This window comes from Neomonachus schauinslandi, chromosome 3, assembly GCF_002201575.2.
Source record: "Neomonachus schauinslandi chromosome 3, ASM220157v2, whole genome shotgun sequence".
Classification (NCBI taxonomy): domain Eukaryota; kingdom Metazoa; phylum Chordata; class Mammalia; order Carnivora; family Phocidae; genus Neomonachus; species Neomonachus schauinslandi.
The window spans coordinates 182,115,918-182,128,633 of NC_058405.1; the positions used below are offsets into that span (position 1 = coordinate 182,115,918).

The 12,716-nt window shown below is 37.9% G+C and overlaps 1 protein-coding gene across 1 annotated transcript in view; it reads left to right on the forward strand.

The window, feature by feature from the left end:
• Positions 1–798: 798 nt before the first annotated feature.
• DAW1 (dynein assembly factor with WD repeats 1) overlaps positions 799–12,716 on the forward strand; it is a 32,766-nt gene continuing 20,848 nt past the window's right edge. Inside the window, exons 1-5 of the mRNA XM_021682995.1 lie at positions 799–866; positions 4,246–4,390; positions 5,809–5,867; positions 8,360–8,482; positions 12,390–12,489. Coding sequence (XP_021538670.1) covers positions 799–866; positions 4,246–4,390; positions 5,809–5,867; positions 8,360–8,482; positions 12,390–12,489 — 495 coding nt within the window. The remainder of the gene's footprint in view (positions 867–4,245; positions 4,391–5,808; positions 5,868–8,359; positions 8,483–12,389; positions 12,490–12,716) is intronic.

Here is a 12,716-nt window from a genome sequence, read left to right on the forward strand (position 1 = left end):
ATTGTGGAGTGGGGTCTGGGATATCCCAGGACTTCATTGCTGCCCCTTTTGCAGGTGGATGAGGCTGCCCACCAATGGCTTGGGTGAGGAATGGGGACTGAGTGATCCTGGGACTTCCCTGTGGCTGCTGTAGACAGATTATATGGCCCCCTGGGGCCCTAGCTGAGGGTCTTGAGGAGGCCTGGGGCTTTGTTGCCAGGCTGCTGCAGGCAGATCCGATTACTGCTGGGGCCCAATTTTGCAGGGGGACTGGGACAGCCCAGAGCTTCCTTCCACTGGGGGATCAGACTGCCTAAGGAGCCCCAGTTGTGGAGCAGGGCTTCTGGCTTCCCATTAGTTCTTTGTCTGACTTCTCTTTGCCTGGTCCTTTGGCCACAGAAAGCAAGCTTTGCTGTTGCTTGGTTTTTGTTGTCTATGCTTTTTGGTGGTTCCAGGCTGCAAGTCGCTCTGGTTTCCAGTTTAGGGGTATATGGGAGGTAAAAAGAAAACCCAGGGAACTCACCACACTGTCATTGCTCAAGTCCTGAGAACTCTAGCCAGTTTACCCTCTACCCAACTTTCAGTTATTTTAGCATTGCCTGTTGAATAATTTCAAGGGTATGTAGCTGTATTTAGAGGAAGGACTAGGGAAAAGTGAGGTCACACAGTCTTGTTTTAGAATCAGACATCACTGTGTATGCCAAGAAATTAAAAAAATTAAAAAACAAATGAAAAAAATTATGGCAAAGTAGATTAGCTTTTGACATTGGTTGTCATCCTAAGTGTTTTATAACATGTTTGCTTATTTTTATAGGAATTATGTTGGAATATGAAAAGAGTGGAGAATTGAAAACCAAATCCATAGATTTGCTCAACCTCAGTTCCAGGTAAAATAGCTACGCAATGCAACCTGGGTTTCATATCCAGATTTTTTACTGGAAAACGCTGACACAGGGTGATGTGTGGATGAGCTGCATGAACTCAGACAATACTTTGCTACAACAGTGTCCTGTGCTGTATTATTTCCTGCTTGCTTCAGTGAGTTCTGCTTGAGCATCTTGCTGGGTGAGGGGGAGATGGGAAAAGGATCATCAGTCTGCCGTTTTTTTGGTCCTAAATAGACCAGTTATTGTTGTTGTTTTTAACATTTTAGTTTAGCATAGTTTTAGAAAGTTGTGAATATAGGAGTTCTCATATGCCCCATGCCCTGCATCCCCTATCATTAACATCGTAGATTAGTGTGGTACATTGGTCCTAATTAGTGAACAGGTACTGATACATTCTTACTAACTAAAGACCATGTCTTATTCAATTTTTCTTGTTTTTTGCCTAATTATCTTTTTCTCTTCCAAGATACCACATTATATTTCATTATCCAGTCTCCTCAGGGTCCTCGCGGTGAAGAGGATTTCTCAGACTTCCCTTCTTTTTGATGACCTTAACATTTTTGAGGAATACTGGTTATTGGAATTTTAAGAATACTACTAAGGCTGTTACTTTCCTGGGAGATAAACATCACACAGGGCTGACTGCATTCCATCCTCCTCATTAATTGTCATGGGGCAGAGTTAGGAAATCCTCTTGTGAGATCATACTGCCCAGAGTTCATTCCCTTTAGGGAATCCTATGCAAAACTCAAAACAAACAAACAAACAAACAAACCAGAAAGAAATCCTAGGCAAAACTCCACTTCAAGAGACAGAATCAGATTAGTGATTATCCTGCAGAAGCTCATGTTCAGATAAGGTAAAGATACTTTGAGTGAGAGAAAAATTTAAAATAGGACAAAAATACCACGATACGTGTTTCAGAGTTGTTGATCCAGTGAAATAAGTGATTTTCCATTGTAACTGTCCTTCTCCTTTGTCATGATTATCGGGGAGGGGAACAAAGGCACGTCTCACATAACCATAGTTAAATAGTAAATGAGCTGCTCTCTAGTTTTAAAATGAGCCCCAGCAGCCTCATGGCTCGTCAGAGCTGCGGCCACTCGAGGGCTCTGGAACTTGTCTGAGGGTGAGGACAGGGTGTGGCTCGGATGGTGATGGTTTACGTTGAGTCCTCTTCTTGTTCCAAGTGACCACACAGAGAAGGTACTCAATTGTTTATTTTTTAATAAAAAAAAATGGTGGCAAAAATAATGGCATTGAATTTCATCTACAACAAGTCATTGTTTTATCTATTTTCAGGTAAGACAAGGTCTAAGATCAAGTCAAGATTTCAGTTATTTTTGTAACGGGCACATATTACTGATTATGCCAGCATGTAGAAAGTTCCTTTGTTAGACATTCATTTATTGAGTCCATAAAGATGTTATTTGCACCTTCTACATGCAAAGCTCTAGTTTAGAATCAATGAGAGGCTATAAAGAATCTTGATCCCTACCTCAGTGAATGCGTTGTCTAGTTTGAGAAACAACTTGTACCAGACAGAACATCATATGAGTGGCACAGATTAATGTTTATATGAGAGAATAACTTCCAGCTAGAAATGCAGAAAAACACAGATTTTATATTTTAAAAAGTGTAGATCCTTAGGATGCTGTAGTCATGCTATGTGGTATATAAATGTCAAGTAGAAAAATGTATGGATGTTACTTTTGGTTCTGCTCAAGAATCTGGAAGAATTCTGCATATAAAAACATTTGCATGATATGAGACATACTGGAGTTACCGTATTGGAAACGGGAAATTAGAATACCACAGGGTTGGGATGTACAGATTAAATATCTGGTGAATTTAGATCTTGCTGGGAAATCTGTTTTGATTTATAACAGTGGTTGGAAACCTTTCCAAGAGGCATTATCATCTTCTTAATTCTTAGGAAACTGTGAGTCCTTTGACAACTGACTCTCTTGGAGTTTATCAAAGTCATCATTATAAACTGTCTCTGATTCATTTCTGGTCTAGATATTCATTCCTATCCCGATAGATTGTATTTCTTGAGAGCTGGGACTGTATGTTTTACCTTCCCAGGGCCTAAGCAACAGTAGGGTAAAAGTTAGTGGGATGAATAGTCTTCTAGCTCAGTGCCTTGTAAGGACTGGAGCTCAGGAACTGTTTATTTAGAAGAGGAGAGACATGCTTATCTGAGTTTGCATTTCTGGGAAGCAGCTGTTGAGACAGAGGTAGGAGAGGTAGGTGGGTGACAGGTTATTGAGAAGTGACATCTGTGACAGGAAGCGAAGCAGAGTTCGGCATGAAGAGCCATTGACCATGATGATGCAGATGTGACAAGTCTCTGCCAACCCACAGGGAGCTCTTGATAAAGCTCACTGGTGAGAGTCCCTCTGGGGGCAGAAATGGCCAGGATCTTGCACCGTGCACTTGTTCAGCCCTGGGCTGAGGGCTACTGGAGGAGGGCCTGCCCGGGCTCCGGGATCCGTTGCTGAGGTGGATCCTTAAGGAGCTGCTGCTGGAGGCTGTCAGCTGCCTAGGCAACCCCATCCCCCATCCCAGCGGGGCCATGAGTCTGTTCTTGAGGGAGGGGATAGGCAGTGCATCTTTGATACATGTTTGTGACGTGTTTTGCAAAATGACCTATTTTGGCTGCTTTGTGGCTTATAGACATTATTCTTTTTCTTGAACAATTATTATCCTGGACTAGCAAAATTGATCAGCATTGCTATAGATTATTTGAGTATTGGGGGAAACCTTGACTGTACTTTTCAGAGCAGCTTTTTTTTTGGGGGGAAATGATGTTATAGTCCATACGAAATATTAATCATCATCATTCTTTGAATGTCCATTTTTGGTTAGGTACTTTCTCATTCCCTAAAAAATATTTAAAACTTAACCTTTTCAAACCTCAGTTTCTTCATCTCTGAAATAATTACGATAAAAGCATTAAATTGGTGGGTTGTTACAGGATTAAACAAGAGAGTGTATATAAGATTCAAAGTATAGTGGTACCAGGAACATTCTGTATATGTTCACTAAAGAGACAAAAGCAACAGGAAGAAAATAAAGAGCTCATGAAGAACCAGTATGCACTTGGCCTTCTCAGGTGAGCAAATCAGAATCCTTGCACACCTTCCATGGGAGAATCTCGGTTTATGACGGTGCATTCGGAAGAACCTGAGCCACTTTCATGCAGGCTTGATTTCTTTATTGATTTGTATTTTTCCCCAGAAATCTCTTAGTAAAGCTGATGGCATTTTGACACTTTATAGATGTCCTTCATAATGCAATGCAATTCTTCGTGCATTGCCTGTGTATGCAAATTTTTGCGTAGAAAAAAGTAACTTTTTTTTTTTGTGAATTTCAGCACTGATGTCAATGCCTTAGTAGAAGAGATACAGAAAGCAGAGCCTCTAATCACAGCTTCACGATCAGATCAAGTAAAGCTTTTAATACAGAGGTTACAAGATAAACTCAGACAGCACAGCAACCACAAATTTTATCTTTTTAAGGTAATGCATGTATTAAAAAAAACTAGAACTTCAGTGAATTAGTTGTTTCCTATCAATCTGAGACAAAATACAGATTATATTTCCTCTTTATCTCTGTGCCTCACATATATTTGCTAAGACTAAGTCTCAACAAGTATCTGTTTGCTGACTGACTGAATGAAATTCTAACATTTATTTCTTGAGGAGTTAAAGAGAGATTTGTAGTAAGTTTGGCTGTTCTTTACAATGTTAAATTTAAGGGATGACCATTAAGGTAGTTTTAAGTTATTGAAAACTTAAAATTCTTTTCAGTTGGAGTAATATTAAGAAGTTGTATTTCATGGTATATCAATATTTAATATTTTCTGCTTCCAGGTGAACTAAACTATATTTCAGTAAATTATTTATTGACATGACTTATATAATAATTTTAATGCGGTATAAATGTACCTATTTTTCTCTATAGCTTTTGCTATAAGTAAAAATATCACAAATATTGTCACTTATTCAGGACAGTTGTAGTTTTTCTTAATTATTTAACAATATTTAGTGGTTTATTCTAGTATTGTTCCATATTACACTGATTTTCTTTTTCTGATTTAAATAAAATTATAAGAAAATGTAATTGTTATTTATATACTTGACATATTCTACCTGATACAAGATATTCAATCTTTTGTAGTCACCCCTTCAATGTATTATTGAAAGATGAAGAATTATTCTTATGGTATCTCTTTGTTCCAGCAGGTGGCACTATTTAACTTCAAATATGAACTCTATACATCGCCTGACCTTGTAATTTATCCTCCAAAGGGAACATTTTTGATAGTGAAAGGGGACACTATTAATAATTATACTCCTGCAGTAGAAATAACTGAGACTGTCCCACCCTCACCACTCTATCTATAAACAGACTATCCAATTTATGTATGTTCATTCGATAAATATTTAGCATCCACCATGTGTTTGACAATGTAGAAAGATAAGTAAGATAAGATATACTCTGACCCTAGAGGAGCTTTAAGATTCCAAAAGTAATAACTAATTGTAAAATCTATATTTAAAACATATTTGGCATATTTCCTCTATATACTATTCATGCATATGTACAAAACCTTGTGCAGTACTTAAAAGAAAATATTATAGATTAGTGCTATTTGATATCTTATTTAATAGCAGTGAATTATCTTAAAAGCAAATTCATGGAAAACACAGATCTAATTATGTTTTTGCAGTTATTTGTAACTATCAAATGTCTTATTGGTCTTAATGGTAGTAGGCACAATGTATTTTTTTCCCATTTGTTCAGATAGTGACTATTGTGCATTTATTTATAATTAAGACAAACTTGAATGTCTTCATTAGTCTGAAGTTAAAATTAATGAGTTAAACTTAATTTTTTTCAGTTTAAAACAAAATTGTGTTTTCTTTCATTGAAGGTTCTCAGAGCACATATACTGCCATTGACTAATGTTGCACTTAATAAATCAGGCTCATGGTAAGGTTCTCAAATTTATTTATTTAAACTTTCAAATTTTAATTTATTTAAAGATTTTATTTATTTGAGAGAGAGAGGGAGAGAGCACGCACGAGAGAGAGCACGAGCAGGGCAGGGGTGGGGAGGGGCAGAAGGAGAGGGATAGGCAGACTCTTCCCAAAGCGGGGAGCCTGATGCAGGGATCAGTCCTAGGACCCCAGGATCATGACCTGAGCCAAAGGCAGGTGCTTAACCACCTGAGCCACCCGGGTGTCCCTAAAATTTTAAAATTTTTAAATGAAAAAAATTTATTAAAAAATTATTAGACTTTATTTTTTATAGTGGTTTTAGGTTTATAGCAGAATTAAGCAGAAGGTACAGAGATTTGCCATGTACACCTCGTCTCCACACACCCTCAGATTCCCTCTTTCATGGCCCTACATTGACAGACACATCATTATCACCCGAAGTTCGTAGTTTACATTAAGGGTCACTCTTAACTTTCGTACATTCTAAGGGTTGACAAATGTATAATGACAGGGATCCACTATTAAGACATCACACAGAGCAGTTTCTCTGCCCTGAGAATCCTCTGTGCTCCACCTCTTTATTTCTATATTTCCATTTCTATTCTTTATTTCTAATTTTTAACAACCAAGGAATAAAAATTTCTTTTTTAAAATTAAACTTGAATATATTTAAGGTGACAAGATTTGAAATACATATACACAGTAAAGTAAATGTTACAGTTGAGCTAATTAACATATTACCTCCTCACAGTTACCACTCCTTGTGTGAAGAAAGCACTTGAAATGCATTCTTTCAGCATATTTCCAGTATTCAATCCAGTATTATTAACTACAGTCATCGGGCCTCTGCATTGTGTGTCTAGACTTACTCATCCTGCATAACTGCAACATTATACTCCTTGACCAACGTCTCTCCATTTCTCCCACTCCCCAGTCCCTGGTGACTACTGTTCTACCCTCTGCTTCTATGAATTTGACTTTCTTTTTTTTTTTAGATTCCACATGTAAGTGAGATCAGACAATATTTGTCTTTCTGTGGCTGGATTATTTCACTTAGCATAATGTCCTCCAGGTTCATTCACGTTGTTGCAAATGGCAGCATTTCCTTCTTTCTCATGGCTGAATAATATTCCATTCATTCCTTGATGGACATTTATGTTGTTTCCATATCTTGGCTACTGTGAACAATGCTGCAAAGAATATGGGAGTGCAAATATCTCTATGAGATTCTGATTTCATTTTTTGGATATGCACCCAGAAGTGAGATTGCTGGATCATATGGTAGTTCTATTTTTAGTTTTTTTTGGAACCACCATCCTGTCTTCCATCACGACTGTACCAATTTACATCCCTGAAGAAGCTAAGAGGAAATGCTTAGAGAAGAATCAAAGACACACTGCCTTGTCAACCCTTTCGTTTATCTGGGTTTCAATGTCAGGAGTTGTGCTCAACTTTTATCATTCCCACTTGAAATAGAGACTGACTTTCTAATTTTGTGCATTTTTTTCCCCCTGTGTTGGGCAAGTATCTTTCCTAGTGGAATAGTTAAGGAATAACTAAGATACTATTATTTTACTTTAAAATTTGAGAGGCCAACATACTAATTATTCCTGTAGTAGAATAGTCATGTAAAAGGATTGCAAATCTTAAGCAAATATTCATCCAACACTTACTAGTGTGCCAGTCATGTTCCAGGTTTGCAATGGCGGTAAACCAGACGGGTGGAAGGACTAGCATGTATAATAAAGGAAAACAAAAATGAGTTTCTCAGAGACTAGCAAAGAGGTCAATGTGGCGGCACAGGGTGTGCTTTGGGGTAAAGTTGAAGTCCCAGAGACAGCCAGTGCTGCTAGCCTTGTGGGCCATGAGCAGAAGTTTGGATCTTCCTCCAGATTGCTAGGAAGCCATCTGAGGAAGGCTGAAAAATAACTCCAATTTCAGGGTGGAAAATAGACTTATAAGGGCCATGTGTGAGCCAAGACTCATTATAAGATGGTTTCATTTGTTGAGGCAAGCGATGGACGCTGATGAGAAGTGGACACCCTAGGGGTGTACTTTGAGATTGAACTAACAGAATTTACTAATAGGTTGTGTGTGGGATGTGAGGGAAAGAGAGGAGGGATGGTGCTAAGATTTTATGGTCTGACCAATGGGAAGAATGATGCTGTTTATCGAGGTATGTTAGAGTTTCAGAAAATGTTGCTGATTAACGCTTTAACTATTAATTATTTATATTATAAGAATGATTATTGGCAGTATTACTCTATTTTATTCAGTGACTCCTTTTTGGGTTAGGGATAAATTGGAAAGTTTCTAATCAAAGGATTTGGATATTGTTCCCAATTTAGCTGTTCTGCATCCACAGTTTCCATTGTAAAAAGCAAAATAAATGGGCTTACAATCGTGAGGGTAAAAAAAAAAATGAGGTCTTTATTAACACACCGCTATTGTCACTTTGTGATTCATGTATATTCCTTGTGTTAGCTTTATCACAGGAAGCTATGATCGGACATGTAAAGTCTGGGACACTGCATCTGGAGAAGAGCTTCACACCCTGGAGGGCCACAGGAATGTGGTCTATGCCATAGCATTCAACAATCCTTACGGGTACGAAGACATTCACTCACTCACTTATTCCTTATTAATCCATTAATTTGTTTATTCTTTTCTCCCTCCGTTTATTGGGGGAGGAAACGAAAAAAAGACCTAAAATTTGTCAAGTGCCTGATGTGTGCTTTGAAAGCCTTCTCAATACCTTCTTTGGTGCTTAAAGGAGTTTGGGGACAGGTATTACTGTTCTCATATAAAGTATATAAAGTTCAAGTACCCTTCCCGGGATCACACAGTAGTAAAGAGGAGAGCGAGAGTCCAAGTTCAAGCAGAGCTGAGCTCCTTCCCTTGGGGGTTCCTACTGATGTTTATAGCAATGGTTTCTGGAGACTGTGACATACCCACATAACATGGTCTACCTTGTTTAGAAGTTAATTTACAGTCCTTTAGCAGGAAAAAATGTGTATAGTAACATGCTACATTAACAGTACAAAATATAATTGCATTTTTCAACCAACCTCTAGTTAACTGATTCAACAGATTAAGTTAGTTCTCTAGCTATCCTTCTGCTCCCTGAATGCTTGAAGCAACTGGGCCACCCACTGGGCCACCCACTGGTATGCCCAGCTTCTTGTCCCACTGGTTAGGCATAAACTTACCAAGAGTTAGTTGTGTTTGTCCATCAGTCTGCTTATGTTGGATGTGCTTTCAATTGTAATTATAGAATTTAATTGAGTATTGCTTAAATTAATGAAATATGAGTGTGAAAATAAAGCTGTTGTTTTTTTGTGAAAACGTAGATAAGGCAAATCTTTGAAAAAATTCCTACTAAATGAAGTTGCAGATGAGATCAATGTAAAAATTAGAAAACACATTGAAACATTTATAAAACCTTTGTATTCAGATTGTTCTGCTAGTATGTTTATGTTCTCATTCCATTTTTAAGAAAAGAACTGGAAGTGGTAGAGGTTGGATATGATTTCTGGAAGACAAATAACGAGCTCTGGTTAGCCAAAGAAAAGGCCTTGGCCTTGCATATTTGAGTAAAAAATTTTAATGTGTGTCTTTTTTCTTGATGGCTCACTTTGACTTTTTCCATTTGCCAAGCTGTTTCAATAAATATAAGGTATTATGATGACTAGAACAAAACAGCAATGGTTTGCTGCAAGGAGAAAGATCCATGTGATTTCTCCTGGTAGAGACTTTGAGGATGATATGGGGCTCAAGCAGAAGCGTGGAAGATGGAAGACATCTTCCTCAACACATGAAACAAATGGAAGGGGAGGACATCCTAGGTGAGGGCACCCTGTAGCTCCGGAGGTTAGGTGGGACTTCATCTGGCTCACCCAGCACCCCCAGCTCCCTAGTGGACATTTTCTGGTGAGAAACAAAAGAGGGCAAGATCAGAACATTCTGTGTAGTTCGAACTCTGTTCTGGAGGACCGAGTTGTGATGAAAGCTTTGTGAACAAAAGAGGGTCTCAGTGAAAGTGCCATTTCAGGAGGGCTGTTCTGGCAGAGACAAGGGGCCAGAAGGTTTGGAGTGGGATGAAACAGGAGGCAAGGAGATTAGTTGGAGGCAGATAAAGTGATAGATTCAGGAGAAGATGAAAGCAGTGTAGGATAATGGTAGGAGCAATAAAGGGAATTTTATAAAAATTTGATGCACTTAGAGTTGAAATTTTATACCATAAATATTAAAAACTTGATATGTGGGTTGCTAATGTCATTATATCACTTTAAAATGTAACACACTTTTAAAACACAGTAATTGTGATGGCACAGTCAAACTTAATTGGTAAATTAAAATGATTAAATATTCCAATTGCATTACCAAAAATTTAACTGTGATGTATGCAGTTTTACATTGTAGACAATGATAATTTTTATACCTTATCGCACCAACCTGTGGGAGAGAAAGATTTTATTGACATTATAAATTATAATGTTTTACTTCTAGTATAATTTCTACTTTAACTGCAATGTTATTTAAAGGACTTTAAAAGTATATTCTTTATAATACAATACCATATCCTATAAAGTCCACTTAAAAGATATGATGTTTTTGCATGCCTATCTGAGAACATAGTTTTTTGGGGGATAAAGAGGTAAAAATGCTTCATCTTTTGGCCCTTTTATTGGATTCTACCAAGACCCCCTGATGAAAAACTTGCTTGTCCAATTACATAGTCTGATGACTTATGTATGGATTAAAGCAGCATTTTTCCATGGCATTTTGGGGCATTGGGGTTTCAGCAGAATGAGTTCAAGATAGCCACCAAAGAATGAGAGGGAATGTGTGTGTGTGTGTGTGTGTGAGAGAGAGAGAGAGAGGGAGAGAGAGAGAGAGAAATAAGAGAGAGAGGGGAGAGGGAGAGAGAGAGAGATGAACTTCAGCCAGTTTAGTGTTTGTGTGTTCTATACATTAGGTCAGGAGTGAGCTTTGATTCAATAAAGTAATTCTAAAAAAAGATGTAATCAGTATTATCTTTTATCATGTAGTGGCGTATGGATATAGAGAGCAGTGTGTGATCAAACAGGAATTAATCGAGAAACAATAGGAACTTGAGACAATATGTTTGAGAGGCAAGAGGGATGGGAGATGGAGGGAAGGAGTAAATAAAGAGCACACAGGGCTCTCAGCATGTCTGAGCAGAAGTTGGTGGACATCAGCAGCTGATGAGGAATGCCTAGACTGGATGGAGAGAGAGCCAGTGCAGACTTTGGGTTGATAACCAGTCTTGAGTGTTAGGAAGCTCTAGATGGGTTGGGTGGGTATTCTCCAAAACAAACTGTCCCCGGAGCATGGACAGAAAGGACCTCACTCCCTTTAGTATCAGAGACCACAGAAACACTATGTGGGTGGCCTGAGAAGAAAGGAGAGATACAGGGCATCAGGGTTATTTTGGACAAATTATCAATTCTGCAACTGTACCAAGCATATAGAATTTGCTTTATGATATGTATTTGGGGTCTTAAGACCTTTCACACTTTCGAACAATGAACTTGCACTGTAATTGATGACCCAGTTTAGTGAACACTTTGATGACTTGCTGTAAAAGACAGGGGTCAACGGTAAAGGAAAAGATTTAGTTCCATGGTCAAAGGTTAAACAGGCCAACCTACTCTAATCTGTTGGATGTTGACCGTAACTCTGCTCTACGGTATACACTGGAAGCCTCTTGTTTGAAAGGGACTGGTCTTTACCGTATTTCCTCTCTAGACACTCCCTCTTGTTCAAGGACCTTAGCTTTAGAGTAATATTGGCATTATTTTCCCAAGGAGACACTAAGTTCTCAAAACCTTATCTAGCCATATGGTTAATAGGATTTATATCTTTTCATTCTTCTTTTAAATTCAACATTATCCTAGACCTACTAATAGAATTTTTCTGTGTCCTTGCAGCTCAGACATTATTCATTTTCATTTGATAAGAATTTTCTAAACTAAATTTTGTACCATATTCACTGTGCTAATTAAAAAACTGATTGTAATCCCAAACATAAATTTTACCTTTAATGTAAAATATTTAAAATTAAACATTTAAACTGATACTATTGAAAAATTAGACCTTAATTTTGTTGTCCACTGAAACAAATGTCAGATTGCTTATTGTTTTAAAAACAAAGTAAAGGGGCGCCTGGGTGGCTCAGTCGTTAAGCGTCTGCCTTCGGCTCAGGTCATGATCCCAGGGTCCTGGGATCGAGCCCCGCATCGGGCTCCCTGCTCCGCGGGAAGCCTGCTTCTCCCTCTCCCACTCCCTCTGCTTGTGTTCCCTCTCTCACTGTGTCTCTCTCTGTCAAATAAATAAATAAAACCTTTAAAAAAAAAAAAAAACAAAAAAAACAAAGTAAATTCCTGAGTAGATAGACCCATGTATTAATATCTCTTGTCTTAATCAGTGTATCATATACTGTGCTTGAATTTTTTTCAAAATCCACATTTTTTTTTTTTTTAAATCTTAGTGACAAAATTGCCACTGGGTCCTTTGATAAGACTTGTAAGCTATGGAGTGCAGAAACGGGAAAATGTTACCATACCTTTAGAGGTCACACAGCAGAAATAGTGAGTATATTTATTTTATTATATTTTTATGTTACTCTCTTTTCTTTTCTTTTCTTTTCTTTCTTTTCTTTTCTGTCCTTTTCTTTCTTTTCCTTTCCTTTCCTTTCCTTTCCTTTTCTTTCTTTTCCTTTCCTTTCCTTTCCTTTCCTTTCCTTTCCTTTCCCTTTCCCTTTCCCTTTCCCTTTCCCTTTTCCTTTCCTTTCCTTTCCTTTCCTTTCCTTTCCTTT